Here is a 23,969-nt window from a genome sequence, read left to right as displayed (position 1 = left end):
GATTTTTAAGGTGACTTAAACTCCTGGAAAGTGCAGTGGGGGGCTGAGCCCCTTTCTTTAGTTTCCTTATTCATTGTCGCACGCTAAACCTGTCTCCCCCTAAATCCAGACCCCGGGGCCGAGCAGCGGTGTCCCTATGCCCGCTCTACATGTCCTTTCCGAGTGGTTCCCCCATCACAGTTGTCACGCAAGCCAGACCTGTACCCCGCTCCTGCTGCTGCTGGTGCACGGCCTTGCCCACCGCAGGGCTGGTCTCGGAATAGTCTCCCCGCACACTTTCTACAACACTTTCTGCTTCGTTCTTGCTGCCCCATTAAAGGTACAGAGCCGAGCCTCTGAGGTCAGGAGACGACCATGACATTGTCCCCGGAGTCCCCAGCAAACGATTAAAACCGACAAGTGGCAAGTTGAGAGTAATCTCCCTGCTGCGGACAAGGGCGGCCTCTGTCCAGCAGCTGGGCCTTGCTCGCGGGCGGCCTGCGCGCTCTACGCGCAGCGGCAAGCTCCGTGAGGACCTCGCCCCGGCGCCGGCCGTTTCGGGCGGCGGAACCCTGTTCGCGGGCGGCACGACCCGCCCGGCCCCTCCACGGGACAGCGCTCGCCGCGAAAGACCGCCCCGCGCGTGACGCCATCAGTGACTGCCACGGTGCAGACGCACCACTCCTCGCAAGACTAGCATTTCGGGTGCTTCCGCCAAGAAAAGTAGTGCAAGTAGTCTTTTCCGTCTGCCATCGGTGGTGCCGCACCGTCCCTCTGCTGTCTCCCCTGAGGCCGTCGCGGCCGTGCTCCCCACCCGCTGCCGGTAGAAGCCGGGAGGCTGAGAGCAAGGTGCCGGCGAGAGGATCCCTCCGCCTGCGGTATCGGTGCTGCGGCCGCGCCGCCGCCATTTTGAATGCCTGGCTCCTGCCGCTGCCGCTTCCTCTACTGCAGGGACCGGCCCGGTGAGTGCGGCCGTGGTGCCCGCCGTCCCAGCTTGCCTCTGTGCCGGGCGTTCGCCGCTTGCCTGCTTCCCTTGCTACGTCGCTGGTCAGGCCGCGTCTCCGCTCCCGTGGCCCGTGAGGTCCCGAGTGCCCAGGGCCTCCGCGTGCCTTCGTTCCTCTGCCCGCTGCCGAGCTCCGCGGCTGGGCTGCGGCCCGCGACAACGCCGTGGGCTCCTCTGCCGGCGGAGGCCACCCGATGCCCTCCTGCGGCCGTCGCCGGCGTGACTAATCTCGGGCCGCCTGCCCGTGCCGGCCTTCTTCGGCCGCGGCCTGCGCACCCCGCCTCGGCCCGGCGGCCGGGGCCCGTTCCGGACTCTGCCCCGCGCTGCCGGACTGCCCCGCTGCCTTCCTGGGCACAGGCAACACTTCGTACGTGCTTCTGTTACTACCCGCTGGAAAGGTGTTGCTGACAGGATTCTCTCTTAGCCCTTGTTACTGGCAGTCGGGTGATCTTACACCGCTTTCCCTGACGTGGAAAGCGTAGACCTGCTGGAGTCCTGTCAGTGCGAAGTGTAGCATGACTGTACCCATGCTGGAGGCCTTTGGCGCCTAAGAAGTAGCTTGGAATTTTGCGTCCATCCTTCCTTTGGCATTTTATTGCGTGTGCTGCACAACTGCTCAGAGTGTTACAGTTAGTGTCTCTCTAATACCTGTAGTGCCTGCGTGTTGACTGCATGGATTCTAATAGAAGCAAAACAGCTATAAGCTCTGTCCAGAGGCCTGTGTAATAAACAGCAGGTGTGGGTTTGTGTTAGTGCTAGGCTACTTTTTGAGAATCAATCGGTAAAGACAGTTTCAAGTCCCTTCGTCAAGCTTGGTTGAGTTGTCACTCTTCTCTCAAGAGCTAGAAGACAGATTATAAGGTGTGGGGCTTTTTATAGTAAGCATTGTTCTTTAAGTTTGCAGAGGGAACAGTTGTGTGTTTTATTGTGTTGTAAATGATGCTTAGTGATGTATTTTAGTTTCTGGTACCTGAAATATTAATGGAACAGTACAGAACAGTGGAACGCTTTTGGAAGGGTGTATATGTATGACCAGTTTGGCTCATATTGGCTTGAACAAAGAAAATACATGCGTGTATTCCTCTCTGTAGCACCCCTAGCATTTTGCATTTAAAATGACAGAGATTTGTGTTTTCTTCTTGTGTCTTTCCTGTCCTGTTTTCCACGTGATCGAGCACGGCTGGTTTTGTGTGCCTGTTCCCTTCCCGTTCTATAAACTACACTTGTTATTTCTTCCTTTGTTTGCAAGGTCTGCACTGTTGCCAAAATCTTTCGTTCGCCTCCTCGTGCACTCTGGTATTTGGCACAGGATGTGAAAACTTTACTGGGTACCTCAAAGTTCAGCGAAAGCAAGAGCATTTTATGTGTGTGTGTGAGGGGTTCAGTGTGAAGCCCTTGATTCTTCCGTGGTGGGGCAAAGTATTCACTGTTGAGAAAGGGAAAGTAAGTTCGGGGTGATTGCGTTGTAAAAGGATCCAACTTTTCTGTCTCTAGTGTGTAAGATAGCTTCCAAATTTCATGCTGGTTTTTTGATTAAAAAACATTCTCTTGTTAGTTTTGGTTTGCTTTTGGGGGGTTTTTGTTTGTTGGCTTGTTGTTGTTCCTATTTCTGCTGGTCTGATATTGTTCCTGAAGGTAGTGTGAGAGGTCCTGCAGTGCTTTTGTTGCAGTGTCCTGGTGAGAGAGTAAGGGATAGAAAACTGTTTGCATTCTTGATAGCTCTTCTTTTTGTACAGAGCTGTGCAATGCCATCATTATAAAGTCAAATGAGATGGGCAAGTTTGTCAAGCACTGATGTAAAAAGGTTGTGAACAGTAGCAAAGGAACTGAAGTTGTCCGCAGGCATGCAGACAGGCTGCCTTGGTTAGTGCAGTCGAGGTCTGGAGAGCTGCCTTTCAGATTGTCAGGGCTCATAAAAATCTTAACTGCTTCTGAAGCTGATTCATTCAGTAAAGCTTCTTGTGGCTGTTCAGGGTAAATACTTATTTCTATTTTTAAGTTGGTAATGTATGATAACTTCAGCAGATAAGTTGTTTGATTTCTTGGCACTTTTGGTAATAACAGGGCAAACTCTCTTGGCACAAAGTGAAGTTAGTTTGTTGGTAATGATACTCAGCTCTTCTCTGAGGAAGGGGCCTTGGTACCAGTATTGCTTCATTGGGCTGTGTTGCTGGATTGGACGAGAGTTCCAAAGTTAATAAGTGAATGTATTGATGAGGCTGTAACTCAAAAAACAGTTACAGTAACATGAGTGCAAATTAATCTGCTAATGTCACAAGGAGTAGTAGTAGCTTTTATCTGCTGTTTGGCAGAGATGGTATAGGTAAAATCTAAGATCAGAGCTTCCGCTTCCTAGGACACAGCTGAAGTTACTTGTGAAGTTTATATACTAAAGAATGTAAAAAGGTGGCACCTTGTCTTTTATCTGGCATTAGTCAAGATAAAGAAAGATGTGGAGGCTTCAAGTAGTAGCTATTTTTAGTTGAAAAAAACCCAAACCTATTTTAACTCTGCAGGAAAGTGAACAGGAAGTAAAATAACCAGATTATAGTTAGGAAACTAGAAGCAGGTGATAAATACAAAGGTAGTGTAGGTCAGTGGTAGTAGAAGTGTAGAAACAAAAGCCAGGAAGCCTGTAATTCTGGTCTGTTCTGTCCCACTGATCAGCTCTGTAAATGTGCTAACAATTCTTCCAAAGTGCTTGCCTGGCCTCACTGCTGTGGCTGGGCTGGAAGCAGAGGGACAGAGGTGGGAGGGCTGCATTCAGGATGGGGGGCTCCTGGAAACTTTTCAGACTAAGGTTCCCTAACAGCAGCAGTGGAACATCCTCTGCCATTGTCCTGTATCTCCTGTACCTCCTCCTCAGCTTCTGAATTGCATGGTGGCTTGCCTCTTGAATACTCTTGTGTTAAATAACTTGTCATCACTTCTGAGATTGTTTTTTTAGCTCTTGTTTTGAGGCATTTTTCCTTGCTTGACCTCTTTTTTTCTTGCCCCATATTGTCTTTTTAGATGCTTTTTAGTATACTCTATTTTGCAGTCTCTTGCTGCCTTAATTTCTTTGATATTCTGATGTTACTAACTTTCATTTTCTCTGTTGTATCAAATAGCTTTTTCTCAAGAGAGGTTGTTTTTCTGCTTGGAATGTTGTATGGCTGGTTGCTTTTCCTCTTAACTCTTTTGTGTTGCCTTTGCCCTTCTTTGCCCTTCTTGATGATGATAGTGCTCCTTGCTTAGGTGTTCAATAGTTTCTGTGTAAACATTGGTAATATTAGACCATATACCAATATCTCTGCTTTTGTGCATAGCTTCTCGATTTGCAGTGTGAATTTCTGCTTTTACTGCCATTTTTTTTGTTCTTCTAGTATCTCATAGAACTGTGAAGCCCACTGATAGCACTATAGAGTTGAGGCCATCAGCATTTGTAGTGAACCACTGCAGCTATTCTTGTCTTGTAGTCCAGATGCATCTTTTGCTTTTGTGTACTTGATTCGGTTGTATGGTAGCAGGTAGGAGAGTTTTGCTGCTGATTTCAGTTGGGTATTGGGTCAGGCTTTAATTGTGTAACTTCCCAAAAGCTGTTTCTGCCTGAGGAATGTGATTACTTATGCATGTGTTGGGGCGGAGCAACTTTTGTACTTCAGATGTGTTTGAAAATGTTTGGGTCCTCGCTCTTGGGTTGCTGACGACTCTTTCTGAACTTGGTTCATCCTGCTGTTTACAGGAAGAGCTCTAACTGGGTATGTATCTTATTTGAACAGAAAAGTCAGTTTTCCCAAACAGTAAAGCCCTTCTGTGAATAAATCCATGAGCTTTGGTGGGGTTTATGTCTTAGTGCATCCAGAATTTTAGGCTAAATAATAATAGTGGAATTTAAACCCATGTCTATTAATTTCTCCTAAACATGTTCTTAGGCAACTTTTAATTTCATTAATATATTCAAAGAGTGGGCTTGATTTTTATATTTTCCTAGCATTCCTGTATAGTTTCTAGAAGGCAGAATCTCAGTTCAATTATATGTTTAAGGACAGGAAGTCCTTTTGTCTTTACATTCAATTCCTGATAGTGTAATACACCTTGGTTGAAGCATTTAGGCATTTTAAAGGTGGATTTTGGTACTATCAGGTGGTTCTTGTAAAGGGTTATTAGGTGAATAATCATATTTGAATATGATTGTATTCTGAGAGAGACTTGTAGTAAAGCCCCTGTACTTCTGACATAATGGTTTGTTGAATAAAATCCTTAACTCTGAAACACAACAAGCTTAACAAGACCATAAAAGGGGAGAAAATAGTGATTTAGTAGTATAATTTAGATGAAAGTAAAATGGCTTTAATATGTTACCTTTTTTTTTCCTCTTGGATAATTTAGTAGGCATGAATTGCATAAAGAAGGAATGCCCTTTTTTATTAGTTCAGGGAACACTTCATGAATAGCAGAGAGAATCCCTGAGCTAACACCTCTCAAGCAATCTGGAGACCAGGAAATGAGCTGGAATTGGTTTTTTTTAAAGGAACCTAGACACCAGCCACCAGTGTCATTGGAACTAATCCAAGTGCTGTATAAAACTTTCAGAAGCTTTGATCTTGATAGTAGTTTACTCTGAGTATGGCCTTCAAAACGAGAAAGGGAAATGGACTTGAAGTGTGTGAATTCTGCATTCCCTCCAGATACTGTATTAACTGGTAGGCTCTTACCAGGTATTCAGGGATCATCCCTGATATCTAGAGCTTGTTGTTAGCAAAGAAATAGCAGAAGGACACTGCTTCTGTAAACAAGGAAAAAGGTAGCTGGGAAAAATTACCTTGTTGTTAATGTGCAAAGAATAAAAACAAGTGCTTGTGAAAAATGTTAACAAATCTTGAAGAACAGGACCTGCTGCTTTGAAGGAATTTCTAAGCAGCATTTAATCAGCTGAAGTTAAACTTCAGGTCTGTTATTACTAGATTATATGGCTGCCCTCCCTCTGTTAGTCATCTTGTGCAATAGAATGCTTTTTTTGTCATGTAGGGAAATCTGGAAAATTCAATTTTTCGTGACGCTTTGCTATCTGATAGCTTTGTAGTTTCACCTGAGGCTGACTTTCTTGACCTTTCACATGGTTCACAGCGTGGATTTCAAGATTGTCTCATTTCTAGACAAATAATATAGTCAAAATTAGATGATCACTTAAGTGTTTTAATCCCTCTGAGCTCTAAATGGTTTAATCCTATTTATTCCTTTATTTTGTAATTATTTACTGTTCCTTTTGATTTAACTCTCACTTTTAATCTAATTATTGATGTGTAGCCATAATTCCTTCCCTTAGTGAAGTGTTTGGTTTTACATCAAGTCCCTGGAAGATTTTAGTACTGTAACTAGCACCCTTGGCAGAGCTCTGCTATGGTTATGCTGCCTTTATCCATACCTCAGAATACAGAATTAACCAGGTTGGAAAAGACCTTTGGAATAGGCCAACTTATCACCCAACAGCATCTAGTCAACTAAACCATGGCACCAAGTGCCTCATCCAGTCTCTTTTTAAACATTTCCAGAGATGACTCTTCCACTTCCCTGGGCAGTCCATTCTAATGGCCAATCACGCTCTCTGAAGAATTTCTTCCTAACATCCAGCCTAAACCTCCCCTGGAGCAGCTTGAAACTGTGTCCTCTCGTTCTGACACAGGTTGTCTGGGAGAAGAGACCAACTCCCACTCAGCTACAACCTCCCTTCAGGTAGTTGTAGACAGCAACAAGGTCTCCTCTGAGCCTCCTCTTCTCCAGGCTAAGCAACCCCAGCTTCCTTAGCCTCTCCTCATAGGGCTTTTGTGCTCCAAACCCCGTTTATATCATTAGGAAAATCATAAATACTTGCTAATACATAATTTTCTAGGGCTTGCTGGAGCCTTTTTCCATTTTGTGCTTTTTCACAGAATCATAGAACCACCTGATTGGAAATGACCCTAAAATCATCTAATCCAACCTTACCTAGCATCTTCTTGTACATGACTGTTACACCATGTCCTTAAGCTCCTCATCCAATCACCTTTTAGACATCTCTAGGGATGGTGACTCTACATTTCTCTGGGCAGCCTGTTCCAGTGACCCTTTTGGTGAAGAAATTTTTCCTAATACCCAACCTGAACCTCCCCTGGTGCAACTTGAGACCATTTCTTCCCATCCTATCAGTTGTTACTAAGAAGACGCTGGCCCCCACCTGGCTACAACCTTCTTCCAGGTAGTTGTAGAGAGCAGTGAGTTCTCCCCTCAGCTTTCTTTTCTCCAGGCTGAACAACCCCACCTCCCTCAGCTGCTTCTCACAGAATTTGTGTTCATGACCCCTCACCTGCCTTGTTGTCCTTCTCCAGGCATGTTCCAGCACCTCAGTGTGCTTAGTGTAGAGAGGGACCCAAAACTGAACACAATGTTTGAGGTGTGGCCTCACCACTGCCAATTGCAGGGGCACAGTCACTTCCCTGTTGCTGTGGCCACTTTTCCTGATACAGGCTGGGATGCTTGGCCTTGGCACCTTGAGCAGACTGCTGGCTCATGTTCAGTTGGCTGCTGACCAGTACCCCCAGGTCCTTTCCTGCCAAGGTAATTTCCAAACACTTTCCCCCCAGTCCCGTAGTGTTGCTGTTGTACCTGCAGGATCCCAGGGCAGTCAGTGTTATCTGTGCTGTATGGGAGGGAACTGGGCCAATCTTGAAGGTCTTGAAGAATTGATTTGCTGGTCATGATGTGGAAGCCCTGTCTGACTATCTTTCGGATGTGACAAAGTGTCTGAGGGTTGCACCGACAAGGAAAAACTGCTTAATGCTTTTTTGAAGGGTTTTTTGTGCTATGTGCGTAAGCAGACTTCTTGATCTATTTCCCTGTCCACATTCCTCCTCTCAGTTGATGTTCGTAGTTCAATTTCTCAGTACCTCAGCGTGGAAGAGAAACATTTTTATTTCTGAAATGTTCCAGTGGCACCCAATGAGCCATGTGCCCTCAGAGGACTCTGTTTTGTTGCCTGGTATAAGAATATGGTACATAACAGAGACTCAGGCTAGAATTCTAACTGATAACCAATGTGTAAAGGAAACACATTTATAGGGGGAAAAATCTGCATTATTTGCATTAATGCTTTACATAGAAAACTTTACTGGGATTCTCTTGTTGAAATCTGAAGAATACTCTCAAACTGAAATGCCACAAGAACACTTAGAACTAAGAGGTAAAATGAATAATACATTGCCAATAGAAAGTGAAGTTCGTTAGTATATCTGAAGGAACTCAGAACTGTTCAACTTGTAAATCTGTCACTCTCTTAATCAATGCTTTACTTACAACAAGAGTAGGTGGTAGTTTATGTGATGCCAGTTCTGAGAAGGGCTCCCTGGGTGATGGCCCAGGACCTGTGTGGCTCTCGGCAGGTTCCGAGAAATGGGTAAAGGTCATCTCGATTATAAAATGGTGATTTTTTTTTTTCATAAATCTTGGTAGAGCTCATAACTAACATTTTTGTAATTGCATTGGAGTACACACAGGTTTTTAAGGGTGATCCTATTGTGAGTTAGTAACTAGGCAAGGGGGGAAAAAAAGTGTCCAGACTGATAGAAAAATCTGTTTGCTTTTGTCATGGGAAATGATTATATTGAATGGTGCTCTGCGTAACGGTGCCACTAAGCATGTTCATAAAGCAATCCAGAGAAGAGGGGTGATAGTCAGGTGATAGTTTCACCCTCAAGCTGTTATACTGAGGAAGTATGCAGTAAGATGGTAAAATGAATTAATTGCCAATAAATGCAAAGCAGTGCCTGCCTTGAAAAGAAATTGCTGCAAAAATGCATACCCAGTGAGAGGCTCTAAGTTAAGTTGTCACTCAGGCTGGAGGTCTTACAGCTTTCTGTAGGATCTTTATTAAAAATGCCAGCTCAACAGCAGCCAAACAGGTAGAATGAGTTTGCACATTTTGAACTTTCTCTCTACAAAGAAAACAAAAGGGGGAAAAAAAAAAAATCTATGTGAACTCACTGTGCACCCATTGCTTGAATACATTTTATAGGTCTGTTCTTTGTTTAAAAAAAGAAAAGGAGTGGAATTCTGAAAGGTACAGAGTGATATCAAGCAATTGTGCAGTAGCCTCACAGGAAGAGATTAGAGGAGGACTCTGCTGCCTAGAATGGGAGGTATCCGAGGGGGAGGTACAATTAAAGGCTGCAAGATCATAGGTGCTGTAAGATCAGTTCATAAGTGATGAGTACTTACTTTCCACTGTGTAATACTCTATTAGCCTTTACTTGATCAGAGAAATTGTGGAATTTGTTAAACTGCAAATTATTATCATGGTTATGAATGGGAAAAAGATTGTGGATGCTTTCAAAAAGTGATTAGATCAATGTGTAGATCTGTGGAGAGGTGTTGTGCAGGAAAATAGTCTGTGGTTCAGGAAGTCCCTTGAGTTGCAGGAAATACAGGAAGCAGGGAAGATGCTGAGGGAGATACATTTTATCAATTTCTTTTCCTATGCACCTGGTACTTCCCTTCCTGGGTCAGGTTACTGGATGAGGTCAGCTTTATGCCTTACCTGGCATGACAGCTGCCGTCCTCTGCAGTTTCCCATTTGTTGCCTGTAGTACATAAATACAGGACAACAGATACTTAATCATGCAGTCTTCTGGTAAGACTCTCACAATTTTATTCAGATTGTTTGGGTATATGCATATTGTGTCTTGTGAACAGCCATACTTAACAGGCAATCAGGAATTACCCAAGGTATGTCACATTAAAGGTCTGTCAGCATTGTGAAAGGCTTTGGAATACCTCGTAATACATAGATCTTAATCTCTTCTGGAATGTGTCTGGACTTAAGTGTTCTCATGTTCTTTACCCCTTCAGTATGTACTGCTTATATGTACTTGAAATGCCTGATGCTTAACAGTGAGATGGGATGAGATGAGATTTCCACTGTATTAACATGCAAAGGAATCTTAAAGTTGACGAAGGCAGAAATCAAATACCTGATGTAAGAATTTCTTGGTAGTAAGAGAATGCTTTCTTGTGGAGAGGGAAGAAAAGCCAACCCAATACATTGGGTATGAATTACTGTGCATTGAAATGCTAGAAAAGTGTGTGCACAAAAAAAGGAGCTCAAACCCTAAGGAATAAGCATGTGAAGTGATTTTTGTGTGTGAGAGAGAGAGAGTATTTTATGTAGATGAGTGCCAAACCTGTTTTATGGGAAGGATTCAAGGTATATTTTGTTTTTTAAAAAAGGTGAATGATTTAATATTGGGGGAAAAAAAAAAGCTGAGTATGGAATTATAGTACAAGGACAGGAGTACTGAATCTTGGAAAATAAATCATAGCTTTGCCTTTTGTCCTTCATGTTGTCCTCCATCAGAGCAGCTCTGAATTGTTCTGCTTTTATCAAGAAGGAAGTGTGTATGAGGTAAAACTGCTGTTAGGAAGTAGTTCAGATTGGACTGTGTCTAGTAACTGCCTCTTAGTGTGTTACAGGAGGTAGCCTCGTATTTTAACTATAATCTAATGGCAAGTCTTTTGGTTTTGTAATTCTTCCTAATTTTCCAGCAGTGGCTTGTCAAAATCAATCTAGAACCATGTGGCTTGTCTGTGTGATAGGTAATTCCAGGCTTAAAAATTAGGGACCTTAGGCACCTTGCAGAGTGCCATTTCTGCATGTTTAGGTGGGGGGAGACATGTTATGTTCACCTGCCAGCTATCTCAATGTATAGCAATACCTGTTTCTAATGTTCTGGGAACGCAAAGGGGAGGTACAATGAATTCCTCTGTTTTTCAGGTTTAGTTTTAACCATGCTTCTGAAGCAGTCTGCATTTTATTGATAGTTCTCCTTCAAAAATTATAGAGTAAGAATTTTAAAAAGAAGTAAGAAAAGGTTAAAGCACAGGGCCATTGTGAAGCCTTTAGGTACAGTACAAAGTTTACAGATCTCTTTCTTCTCCCAGAGGATGCCAGCCCCCATCAGACTACGGGAGTTGATCCGGACCATCCGGACAGCAAGAACCCAGGCAGAAGAGCGTGAGATGATCCAGAAGGAGTGTGCTGCTATCCGGTCATCCTTCCGAGAGGAGGATAACACGTACCGATGCAGAAACGTGGCAAAGCTGCTGTATATGCACATGCTGGGATACCCTGCACATTTTGGACAGGTGGGTCAGAGCTGAGTGCTTGCTGTGCACATGCCAGTCTGCTTTGTGTGCTTTGGGCACATTGGCTTGTTTGGAGCATTCCCAGCTGCAATTTTGCTGTCTGCTCTTTGGGATGTGTTGGGATCTTTCTTCATATATGGTCTGAACATGCATTAGTTAGTTTTGATTTTGTTAGTAAGATCTGCTGTTTGGAGACATGTTTTGTTATAAAACTTAGTTGGTTTTTGCAAGATTGTCTGCTCCTCAGCACCAATGTTTCTACAGAGCAGAAGTTCTTAAACCGCAGCCCATTACAAACACTTATTTCTAGATGGGCTTAAAACATCCCTGTGTAGTTCTATGTCATGGAAATATCAAGTACTTCAAAGGAGGTTCTTTACCCTTTCCTTTCTAAAGTAATCTGATCTAGACAGGTCAGAGCTGGTCTTTTCCTTGGAGTAAGGAATTGGTGTTCGTTATTCCCCTTTTAGTGAGGTGACTTGGAGAATGCTGGGATGAGTTTTTTGTCTTGGCTGTTTTTGACACAGCTAAATTGTGGAAAAGGAGGCTGGAAGATGGGAGTTCTTGATGTGTAAGATGTTCTTCAAGTTGAGTTTTGCAAAGTCTTTGGGGCATGGTTTGTTTCAGTTAGAAGTCAGTAATTGTCTTGTTAGTAGTAATCTATCTTAGGCCTTCCATAAAGCTAAATAAATCAATAATCAGTCAAATTGTTGTGTCCCTTAAAGCAGTTTCCTGCCTTAGGAGTCTATCCATTCATGATTAGATTTACCAATGCTGACAGGACTCACTGAAACAGTCAACTCAAACCACTGAAATCAAATTCCAAATAGTCATAGTGCTAAGGAGCAAGTCTGGGCTGTGCTATTGCATATAAAGTACACATCCTGCTTCTCCATCATTGGATTCTTCTCTTGGGGTAATGGGGTGTTGCATAAGAGCAAGTGAAACTTGTGTATTTTCCCATTCATAATGCTTCACATGGCCAGACTCCCCAGTCTAAGGGAGAAACTTCCCATTACAAAAATTAAGACTGAGGCTCTAAGAGCTGCAAGGAACAGGAAAAGTTATGCAGATAAGTATAATCTAGATTATTTTTTTACGTTTAAATATGTTTGGAACAAGTTTAATTTTTTTTTCTTGTTATTCAAGTATTTAATCCCATATGTGGAAGTTCAGACCACATATCTAATACTTTTTAAGTTTCTGCTTTGGTCAGTAATAGCAGATTACCTCTTTGTTCTTGGTGGAAGGCGGCTAAAACAGACTCTTCAATATCTACTGTTGCTGAAGTTGCTACAGCTCAAACAGAAGTATCTGTGCTGAGTATTTTGGGAACAGAGTACCTTGTTCTATAGCCTTGGTTCTCATGTAGTTATCAGCTGCTCTTTGAGGTAGGTGTGGAAGGCTGAGCAGGCATTTTAACAAGTATTCTCCAAGTGAGTAAGCTGCAGACTTTTGTATGTCCTTAGTGCTTAAAATTAGAAGAAATCTTTCAGAAAAAAAGTGCAAATATTGTGTAGTTGGAGTAATGCTTGCATGAGTGGGGGGACCTGCTGAAGACATGTGCTGTTCCAGCTGTGGAGTCTTGTAGAGAGGAAATAAATTTCTGAGACTGACAGGATAAATATGCTGGAAATATGTTTTGGTGAAAACAGAAAAAAGCCAGAGGCGTGGTAGACAGTTTCTCTTAAAGATTGGAATGGGCTGCCTGGGGAGGTGGTGGAGTCACCATCCCTCAAGGTGTTCAAGAGGAGATTGGACATGGCACTTGGTACCATGGTCTAGTTATGAGGTCTGTGGTGACAGGTTGGACTCGATGATCCTTGAGGTCTCTTCCAACCTTGGTGATACTTTGATACTGTGATAAAGATGTAAGCAGACATCTGACTTCAGCTAACAGTGTGAATGGGGTAATGAATAATAAAAGAGGATTTAGAGAAGGTATTGGAAGTAGTGAATGGTTGATCTCCTCCTTTCCAAGTCAGGAATCCTCAGCTTTGACTCAGGGTATCTTGTACAGAAGTATGAGCGTAAGCATCATATTTAGCTAGTGTATGTGAGATGCACTGGATGGCAAACTGGCTCTTCAGCATGTGCAAAGGCATGTGTGCAAGTTTAGAAGTTGTCAGGCAGCCTGGGAAAATGATCAAATAAGTTTGTTATTGTCATTATTTCTGCTTCTCCCCCCCAAAAAAAAATACAAATCCTGTTTTTATGAGTTGCTTTGTCAGTATAAACTTGGGTAAGTTGTAGTTTGACTATACACCTGTATCATACCTGGCTTTCCTAATGTATCTGTTGCTGTACTGGTGTAGCAGATTTAATTGTTCATTTGAATGAAATGGATATAATGGTATCAAGATTTCTTCCACTAATTAGACCTAGTAAGAGCTTCAGCTGATCATGTTTCTCAGTATTGCTGTGCATGAAGCTAGTTGGCATCTATTTGTATACAAGTGAAACAAGAACTCATCAGCCTTTCACAGGGTAAATTTCAAACTCAAAAGTGCTAGAAATCTATCTGCTGCAGTCATTACTTACATTCATTTTTTGTAGTGGTTATCTTCTGCCTTTGTTGGGTCTTACACTTTGGCTTGGATGTCATCTGTTCTACATTGCATTGTTGCAGAGTTGTGTAAGAAAGTGTCTTGTAAGCCTGGGTAACAAAATTGGTTCAGAGGTGCATTATTCTCTTGCTGAAAGCACTGGAAAGATAAGAGTTCTGTATGTAGTGTTCTGTACCTTATCCCTGCTTGATCTTGCCCATTTATGCAGGTTATCCATGTGGATGACTGATCTTATTGTTCAGAGGTGTTTCTTTATTCTAGTGTTCATCCCCTTTAACCTAGCAGAGTGAGCTCTCTTTCTTTCAAACTTTTTCTTAGCAGTTTGCCACCCTGCACTAGCTGACATTCATATGTGATACTTTCTTAGTTGTCACATACTTTGTTGTATGTCCTGATGCAGCTGTGAGCACTTGGTAGTGTTCTAGACCATAGCATGCACCTTTGTTGTCACTTCAGCTTTAATTTTCTTACCAGTAACCTGTACAACTTTACCCTCCCAATGTGTTTGCTTCTTGCATCTCCCCCATGTCTGTTGCTCTGTTCAAACTTCCTTGTAGCTAGGGATGATGAAAGACTTTTCATGACACCCAGTATTTTTGCCTCTGCATGCCCCCTCACTTCCTTCAAAATGGATCTGTTGCAAGCTTTGATCCCTCCTTAAACTGTGTATGCTTACTTGCTGCCCCAGCTAATTGTCAAGCAGGTTTACAGGGTGTGTTTGAGAGGAATAGGTCTCTTACCTGGTTTGAGAAGACATTTTGGAAGTAGATATTGATTAAAATTGATATTACCTGTTAGATAAAAGTATTCTAGTGCATAATACTAATGCCAGAATATCTGTGGTTGATGGTTTTTCAGGTGGTTTTTGTATTGTTGGTTTTGTTTCAGTAAGAAAATGATAGGTTTAGGAAAAATGTTCTTAATCAGCTGAGTGCAAGCAGCACCTGTGCAGGTTGTCTTAGGGATCTCCTTTATGCTATAGAGCACAGCTGACATTTCTGTGTGGTGAAGGAAGCTTGTAGTGGAGACAATGCATATGATCTTAGTCTAACTTCAGGTGTTTAGATAGTTGAGTTGTGCTACTGTGCAATCTCTGTCTCTGACTGTATCTAAGGTTTACCTGGCTAGCAAGGTAGTTACAGACTGTAATAAACAAAAACTGGTTTTGACAACTTACAGAGCATTGATTCTCCCCTGGTAGGTAAATGGACCTATTTAAGCCTGGTTCAGAAGTCTTCAGTATGTATCAAAAACTAAATCTATCTAGATTTCCCTATCTTTACTGTTTTGTTTTTAATGGTGGATCTCTTGTCACTAAATATATTTTACTGTTGTGGTCTGGCATAACCCCATGTACCTAGTATATTTGAGGTTATGGAAGGCCAACAGTGTCTGACTTCTTGAAGATGCCACAGCTGATAATGACTCTTCTGCTGTCTTGCTGGGTGCTTTGGACATGTCTTTAACCTTTCTTTGTTTTCCACATCACCAGCATGAGAGTAAAATAGACTTTTTAAAATGCATTCTGAGAGACATAAATAAGTAAACATGAAAATTCAAATTGTTTCTCCTCTAGTTAAGAAGTAGTTTAAGCTAATTCTGTCTTTTTGTTCTTCTTGTTCTTTTTTTTTTTCCAGTTGGAGTGCCTCAAGCTCATTGCCTCTCAGAAATTCACAGACAAGCGCATTGGGTATTTAGGTGCCATGTTGCTGCTGGATGAGAGACAGGATGTCCATCTTCTTATGACCAATTGCATCAAGAAGTAAGGGTACCACCTCTCTCTCCATCAACACATGCTTTGAGGTTTCAGGATCTGAAAGTACACTCCTGACAGTGGTATTTTGTGTTAAAAAACTGTCTTCAATTTGTTGTGTGCTGTCAATCATACAAGACTATTGTAGTATTGTGCTCTGTTGGAAGATCCTGCTTAGCTTCCATAAAGGGAAGAGAATACAAAACTGCCTTGGTCCTAAGAGGCATATGTGACAAATAACCCATTATGGAACTGCTGTTACAGAATGGCAGTACATGTTTGTGGAGGTCATGTTAAGATAAATGAAATCAGGGAGATGAAATGACCAAGCAGCTCAGCCAGTGCAGAAGAACTTCAATTGTTGTAAAGAGCTTGCTTCTCTTTCTGGAAGTTAGTTATGCTCCAGCTTGCAGTGGGAAAGAGCCAGGCTAGCAGTAATGCAACATCAGTAAAGGTCCATGCACCTTTTAAATATGATAGAATCAGGATGTTTCTATAACACTGTTGAAATGTAGTGTGGACTGGCCAGCTGTGTCACAGTCATATCTGTTGCTGCAGCCCTGTTGTCCTGTTTGTTTACTTGACTTCTGATGATGAGCTCTGAAGAGTTGTCAGACTTCATGGATCAAGGCACTGTATCCTTCTTTCGAAGTTGGTCTAGCAGTCCTGATGAATGATTTTCCTTGGAAGCAAGGCAGCAGCTTGGGATGTGCTGTCTGGCATATTGCTGAAGTCAGACAAGAGAGGGTGGGAAATAATATTTCACCCCCTGGCTCTTTTTTTTTAACTTTTTCTCTCAGGAAAACGTTGTTAAACTGGGGCTGGTTTACATTATAGTTTAGTAGATGGTGATTGGTGCATTTCTAACACCACTCCTTTTCAACATGGATGTGAACAACTAGTTTCTAGCTGATTTATGCAGAGGACTCCTTAGTTGTGTGTGGTGTTAGAACATAAGTATTCCTCTTTGGTTAGACTTTGGCCTCAAAGTGCTTGTAAAGAAACTTGACAAAACTGCAAGCATGAGGATTGGCTGGACACGAGCCTTGGACTTTGTGTCTAGGAGAGAAGAGACATTTGGCTGTTTTTCATTGAAATGCAGTATTTGTGGGACTCTTCTATTAGAACCACTTTGCTAGGTTAATAACTGTTGGTTGTTTATGCTAAAATGAGTTCTTATGGTAGGGGTGTAATGACTTTGAACTGAAAACGGGTCAGACTGAAGCTGAGCAAAACCAGTGGGTAGCTTCCCACCACCTCAGTGGGTTGTTTATTGCTTTCTTCTTTGGCCTCTGTATCTGATACTTTGTCTTGTTTTTATCTAGATGTTAAGGTGCTTGATTTATGTCATTGTCAATCTGACCTGGATTTTTTTATACCAGGGAAAAAAACAAAAAGAGCACCCTTGTGGAGCACATACTTGCTATCCAGACAACTTCAAATAGCTGCTAAGATTTGTTAATAAGAAAAAAACAACAACCCCACAACCCATTTCGTGGCATGTGCTGTCTGTTCCTTCATCTGCATGTTTCCATAGCTGCTTGGTACTACAGCCAGAATACTGCCTTGGTTTTTCTGCACGCTGTGCGCATTTACATACCTCTTATTTCCCCGGCTTTCCCACCCTGCAGTCCTCAGCTCCCACCTCCCAAACCAGGAAGCATATTTTGTGCTTTCAACACTGAATCCTGTGGCAAAATTAAGACCAAATAGTCTGAGGGAAAAGTAGTGTAGAAGTACATTTTAAAGGCTGTGGTATTGCTGTGTGGAAGCTTTATTGTCTTGTACTTAAGGAGAGTCTACTCTGCTGTAAAGTGGTTTAACTTCTGACCATGTGTCACAACTTAGGCAAGTGAATAGTTAAGATTGCTGAACAAAATTCCTGTGTGGATTATTTTCAAGGTATGCAAGTGGTGGGGTTTGTGGTTTTTTCACTCAGGATAGAGGAGATTTTTACACAGATTTTTGTGTAGTGTTTGGTTTGTAAATGCAGAAGCAAAATTCTGTCCTAGAACATGTTTAAACTGGGGGACAAACCACAGAGTCAGTTCAGGAGTGTATTTCTTGTTAGGTTCTTTTCTTCATTTTACTTCACTTTAGAAGGTCTTCCCTCTTCTCAGCTTAATCCTTACATAGTTACCTGTTAGTTTTAACCAAGTATTTTATCTTTATAATTGAGGATTCTAAGCAGGAATTGTAGCAAAGAATACGGTACGTGCACTCAAAGCTGCTGTTGCTCCTAAGTCATAGCTGAGAACCCTGGGGGGGGGTGTTCTTCCAGGCCACATGTGCAGCTGATGAGATGACTGTAGATACAGATGCCCTTTTCCCCTTGTATGTTCGGGTTCTCTGTGCATGCTGATTGGCTTTTTTTTGTTCTTTACAGTGACCTTAATCACAGCACGCAATATGTGCAGGGGCTGGCACTCTGCACTCTTGGCTGCATGGGCTCCTCAGAAATGTGCAGAGATCTTGCAGGAGAGGTGGAAAAGCTCCTCAAAACTTCAAACTCCTATCTTAGGAAGAAGGTACTTCAGGGAACTTTTGAATGCCTTGCTATGGATTAAAACTCAAGATTGATTGGATACCTGCTAATACCTGGAATTGTAGATGGCTTGGATCACACTGGCTGAGTATTTTCCCAGTGTGCAAGACAGATAGAGGTCAAAACTCCTTGTCCTACCTATAGCAGGAATATGTGTAAGCCTCTAAAAGACAGGCCTCCAACAGGTGAGGCAGTTGTTTTTATTTTATGCTCTCTACCTTGAGGTTACTGATGGTGATGTGAACACTTGCCCATTCACAGACATTAACCCCAAAATTCTAGTCATCAGTTTTATTTCTATATCTTCTCAGGTAAGTCCAGAGAAACTGATCATTGACAGTGTAGGCTGATATCTGAAGAGTTGAAGGTATTTAATCTCTCCCGTTGATGGTGATGACAGCAGTACGTGACATAGGCTAAGAACCTGAAATGGGTCTCATTTCCATAGCAAGTGTGTTATAACGCCTGCAAAGTGTAATCATCCCTATTCTTTTAAATTTATTGCATTGCTAAGTCTTGAGGAGGGTGGAGTGAGAGTGAACGTGTCCAGAGAAGGGCCACAAGGATGATCAGAGGGCTGGAGCACCTCTCCTATGAGGACAGACTGAAGGAGTTGGGGCTGTTCAGTCTGCAGAAGAGAAGGCTCCGAGGTGACCTCATTGTGGCCTTCCAGTATCTGAAGGGGGCCTACAGGAAGGCTGGGGAAGGACTTCTCAGGATCTCAGGTAGTGATAGGGCTAGGGGGAATGGAATGAAGCTAGAGGTGGGGAGATTCAGGCTAGATGTGAGGAGGAGGTTCTTCACCATGAGAGTGGTGAGACCCTGGAATGGGTTGTCCAGGGAGGTGGTTGGGGCCCCATCCCTGGAGGTGTTTAAGACCAGGCTGGATGAGGCCCTGGCCAGGCTGATCTAGTGTGGGGTGCCCCTGCCCATGGCAGGGGGGTTGAAACTAGATGATCCTTGTGGTCCCTTCCAACCCTGAATGAAACTATGAAACTATGAAATTTAGCAAGAGTTCCTCTGTTACTTCTGTATCTAGTGCCAGATCTAGAGATTGGAGGGAAAGCACTGCTAAGAGGTACTGCTATGTTCTGGGAAGAGGCCCACTTGATTCTCAAGCAACTACAAAGAACAGTGTCTCTTGTTGCTTCTGTAGCCTAGAAGTAGTGGGCAGGTTTTTTGCAGTGTGTATTTGCTTTTTGTAGGACACATCACCTGCAAGAAAAAGCTATTTTGTGGGGAACAAGTTAATAATATTCAAGGGAAAGAAAGTGAGCCATAATATGACATATATGTAATTGTTTGCTTCCAATGCGTTATTCCCTCCCTAGCAACAGGAAAACAGACTGACGTAGCCCTGTTAAAGGCAGAGCTGCTTTGCAGTTACTATAGCTTGTCAAGTGAGTAAAGGGAAAAAACCTTGTTAGTGGAAGCATTTCTTTGTAGCTCAGTACGTTTCTCTTTCCCTCTTCACCTGTGGTAGTTTATTGAATTTTTCTTGGTGATGCTGTTTAGTGGTAGTTGTGATAGAGAGAAAAATGTATTGTAAATGTTCCAGGCCTTTCTGTATCATGAAATTTATGGCAGTTCTCACTGTTCTGGATGATCTCAAGACATGTATTGTTGTCACTGCAGTGTGTACTAACAGAGCTGTTCTTTCTGTACAGGCAGCATTGTGTGCTGTTCACGTCATTAGAAAGGTGCCTGAACTCATGGAGATGTTCCTGCCAGCCACCAAAAACCTGCTGAATGAGAAGAACCATGGTAATGTCCAAGGCTCTACTTAGTAAGACACTGCCACTCTTTATGGGATGGTGTGCTTGCCACCTCAGATCTTTGTTTGGAAGGGACTATTTAAGGTGTATTTGTACGGTTTGTTTCTTCCTATTTCTATGCAGTGAAGGCTAATGTCATTCATTCAGAAGAAAGGGATTTCTATCACTCTGCTAGTCAGCAGGATTTTCATGTGGCAGAGATGATGAAAGGAACTTTTCACTATGTTTTGATACACTTCAGAGTGAGTGGAATGGGAAAGTTTATGATTTTTATCCTATATAGTGCCTGAAGGTACTCTAAAGTGCACTTCTTAGGGCTTTTGTTTGTGTGCCTTCTGTTAGCATAGCACTAGAGGATTCTCTGAAACTGTTTCAGCGGGCATTCCCAGGTCTGAGACATCCACGCTGCCATCAGGAGAGTGTCTTTCTTCAGTGCTGTTTTTCATCAGAACTACATCATAAAACAGATTCTCACTTTAGTGGTCTTTGCAAGTTTATTTGTTTTAATGCATTTTATTGCTTCTTGAAGATTATTTAAAGGTACATACTAATGTCACACCTTGACTGGTTTGTGTCTAGCCTCATGCTCATTTCCCCAAGTCTTAGTCCTGTGGCACATCTGCAGTGAATGTGTGCCTTGAGAAAATAAGTAGATATGCTAGCAGTTTCACAGTAAATATTTGGCAGTGCTGGAAACCTATCATTTGCTGGGGTACTGAAATAGGAGAGAAGATTGGGATGCATGAGGATCCTGACACCTACAGTACAATTAACAGATATTGTCCTTCTAGAGTCTTATGTTTGTACAGATTCATAGAATGGTTTGGTTTGGAGGGAACATTAAAGATTGAGTGCACCTGTGCCTGTTATCATCTGACTGTGTGTTTAGTATGCAAGTTTCTGCAGCAAAGTCCATTTTCTCTTCTCTTCTGGCCCTTACTTGCAGTGCATGTGCATGAGCACAGTGCTGGCTGTTTTCCTTTGGGCAGAGGTGCAAGCACAAATATGTTCCATGATAGATACATTGGATTCAGTAATATTTTTCAGAATAATTTTCTGTTGTTTCCTTAGCCACATGTTTGGAGGTATTGGAATTGTTACATGTAGATACTTTTCTCTTTATTTTGCTCCCTCACCTTTAGGTGTTCTTCACACATCAGTTGTCCTCCTCACAGAGATGTGTGAAAGAAGCCCAGACATGCTTGCACACTTTAGAAAGGTAAGTGTGAACTGATAGTATTTCAGAGTAAGTATTTGTGGGTTTGTTTCTGGTGAGGTGGGGTTTCTTTGCTTTTTGGCTTATTGTTTTGGTTTTTTTTAACCAATGCATTCTCTTAATCTCCTCAGGAGAAGCAGTGTGCAAGTGTTTTAATAAAATCTTTACAACTGTTTGGGTGAAGCATTCAATGATACTGTCTGCTTCTTATCCATAAAAAAATCCAACAAACAAAACCAAAAATAACTAAGTTAGCAATTTTTTGTTTACCTAACCCTAGTCACCTTCAATAGGTGGGTCAGTTACAACACCAGTTTTTAGACTGTGCACTATGAAACCCATCCTAAGGTTGGATTTAAAGTGTTGAGTTTGGTGTTCCACTAAGTTTTTTTTGTAGCTAATTGCATAGTGACTTTGGAATCACAAATGTATTAAACATAGAGGCAAAGATGAAAAGATGAACCTTCTACCAGCACTCAAATGCTTTAACTACAGCTGCACAATTTTATAAGCATATGTTGAAAATACCAGTGGAAGTTATAATTCTGTAGATACCTCATCTCTTGTGCATGCTGTATTATATTATTTTCCACTTAAAAAGTTTGAGAACCAACATCACTCTTCCTCCTCTGGTTAGGAATGTTTCCTTCCCCCCATCCCCAGCACAAATTTGCTCATGCTGTTTGCTATAATTTGCTGCACGGTACTATTGCTAGGTGAAAAGTTACCAATAGAAGGGCATCTGAAAACCACATGGGTGGTCATTCAGACTTCTTGGGCAAAGAAGGGTAAATTGAATAAAGCTGCTAGAACAGAACTGGATGGTTGTCCTCTGAAAAGTCTTAAAGGTGCTTATTTATTTGCATGTCCAGTTCACTTTTCTGCCTTGCCTTGTTTATATTATTAGGGATTTCAAACAGTACTGTAGCCTTTGATGCATCTGTGCATTTTGGCCTGCATCTTCCCTTGGTCTGGTTGTATGTGTCGAAGTAGGAATGGAATGAGGCTAGGGTCACCTTGGACCTAGCCATCCCTGCTACTAATTGCTCAGTTAAGATGATAGTCGTGGGAAAAGAGAGGAGCTGAGGTCACACAATTTAGGTGCTAGGTACATTCTTTTCTAGCTCTAGCTATCTTGTAGTTGTTTATGCTGTGAATGGTATAACATGGATTCCTAATGCCTGCTTCGTCTGTTTTGTCCCTTTTGTCTGTTTGGAATCCTCCTGTGTGTTAGAATGAAAAGGTAAGAGTTAATTCTTCTAGACGGTGCATGCTTGCATTCAATCTATAGATGTTTCTTGTGAGGCAGTGCCTCTTAATTCCACATTTGTGATTGATGCCACATGCTTAGATCATTTGCACTTGTCTAATGCTTTTTGTGTGCTGGTCTTGTCTTGTCACTAAATCTCAATACCCCTGGCAGCCCTGAATCTCAGTTGTGGCCTCCTCCAAACATGAGCCTGCTTTCTTTCAGCTCTCTCTCATGTGAGGAATACTTTAGGGATTTTTTTTTTCCTTTGTCCCTAAGCAAACTGTAGCCCTGGACCTGAATCAGGGGGCAACTTTAGGCAATCCGGACAGAGGGCACGAGAGACTGTTATTTACTCACCTGTAAGTGGCTCGTTGTGCTGCAAAGAGCTACTGAGTACAGCCGCATTGATAGGACTTTTCATGGGTGTGATTCGATTACAGAAGATTGCGGGGGTGGGCCTCAACCGATCTCCACGGCTGTAATGTTTCCCTTTGTTTGTCTGTCTTCAGTGTTGATCTCTTGCCCGTTTGAAGGACAAAGAAAATGTTAATTAAGGCTCCGGGAGTGCTCCAGCAGGTCACTCCACGTTGGTTTCTTCTTTAGGGCAGATAATAGGAAATTAATGGTTCCTTTTGTTTATTTTATGAAGTGCACATTTTCAGAGGAGTTTGTCATTTCCAGAGGGTGAAGGTAGGAATAAAAAGAGATGACAGGGAAACTCAGCTGGTTTTCTTCCTGTACTATATACCACAAATATCCAGGACTTTAGTCCAGAAAGCATTGCCTATTTATTATGTCCACATGCAAGTGTTGTGCTCTAAGTCGCGTAGTGCTTTTGATACCTGCTGCTACTATCTATTCTAAATCTGACACACTGTCTTGGTTTGATGTCAGAAGTGGCAACATGACTGTAAGCAATCTCTGATCTGGTCAGAGTTCAGTGTGACTGCAATTCCTGACCCGCAGAGGGCATCCCTGAAGGCTGGAGCAGCCCATCTGAAGGACAAGAAAATGTGTGAAGTCTTAAGATTGAATTAGTTGCACGGAGCAATTGTCATGCATGGAGCTAAGAGAAAGAATGATGGTGTCCTGGTGCTAGTCATGCTTCAAGAATGAGAAATACAGAGTGCAGGCATTGTAACGCCTCTATCTAGTTTATCACCTCATCTCAGCCTGTATGTGGGTTAATACCAGCACTGACTGGGATAGGAGAATCTTATGTGTCATAGTATCAGTCAGGGTTGGAAGGGACCACAAGGATCATCTAGTTTCAACCCCCCTGCCATGGGCAGGGACACCCCACACTAGATCAGGCTGGCCAGGACCTCATCCAGCCTGGTCTTAAACACCTCCAGGGATGGGGCCCCAACCACCTCCCTGGACAACTCATTCCAGGGCTTCACCACTCTCATGGTGAAGAACCTCCTCCTCACATCCAGCCTGAATCTCCTCACCTCCAGCTTCATTCCATTCCCCCTAGTCCTATCACTTCCTGAGATCCTGAGAAGTCCTTCCCCAGCCTTCCTGTAGGCCCCCTTCAGATACTGGAAGGCCACAATGAGGTCACCTGGGAGCCTTCTCTTCTGCAGACTGAACAGCCCCAACTCCTTCAGTCTGTCCTCATAGGAGAGGTGCTCCAGCCCTCTGCTCATCCTCGCAGCCCTTCTCTGGACACGTTCCAGCACCTCCATATCCCTGGAAGGAATAAAGTTTGTAGAGATCTA

The 23,969-nt window shown here is 42.7% G+C and overlaps 1 protein-coding gene across 2 annotated transcripts in view; it reads left to right on the top strand.

Annotated features, from left to right (window-relative positions):
- Positions 1 to 655: 655 nt before the first annotated feature.
- The window catches only part of AP1G1 (adaptor related protein complex 1 subunit gamma 1), a 44,699-nt gene continuing 21,385 nt past the window's right edge, over positions 656 to 23,969 (top strand). Inside the window, exons 1-6 of one of the 2 annotated variants that reach the window (XM_068150662.1) lie at positions 656 to 941; positions 10,934 to 11,137; positions 15,342 to 15,466; positions 17,844 to 17,985; positions 19,670 to 19,766; positions 20,920 to 20,996. In XM_068150662.1, coding sequence (XP_068006763.1) covers positions 10,937 to 11,137; positions 15,342 to 15,466; positions 17,844 to 17,985; positions 19,670 to 19,766; positions 20,920 to 20,996 — 642 coding nt within the window. In that variant the 5' untranslated portion in view covers positions 656 to 941; positions 10,934 to 10,936. Of the gene's footprint in view, positions 942 to 1,246; positions 1,350 to 10,933; positions 11,138 to 15,341; positions 15,467 to 17,843; positions 17,986 to 19,669; positions 19,767 to 20,919; positions 20,997 to 23,969 lie in introns of those variants that run through there. The other variant, XM_068150663.1, reaches the window with a different exon arrangement.

The sequence above is a fragment of the Melanerpes formicivorus genome, unplaced genomic scaffold (genome assembly GCF_026170545.1).
Source record: "Melanerpes formicivorus ecotype bairdi unplaced genomic scaffold, bMelFor1.0.p_v2 SCAF_20, whole genome shotgun sequence".
NCBI classification, from domain to species: Eukaryota; Metazoa; Chordata; class Aves; order Piciformes; family Picidae; genus Melanerpes; species Melanerpes formicivorus.
The sequence above is the reverse complement of the archived record's forward strand: the minus strand, read 5'-3'. Positions and strand labels throughout refer to the sequence as shown.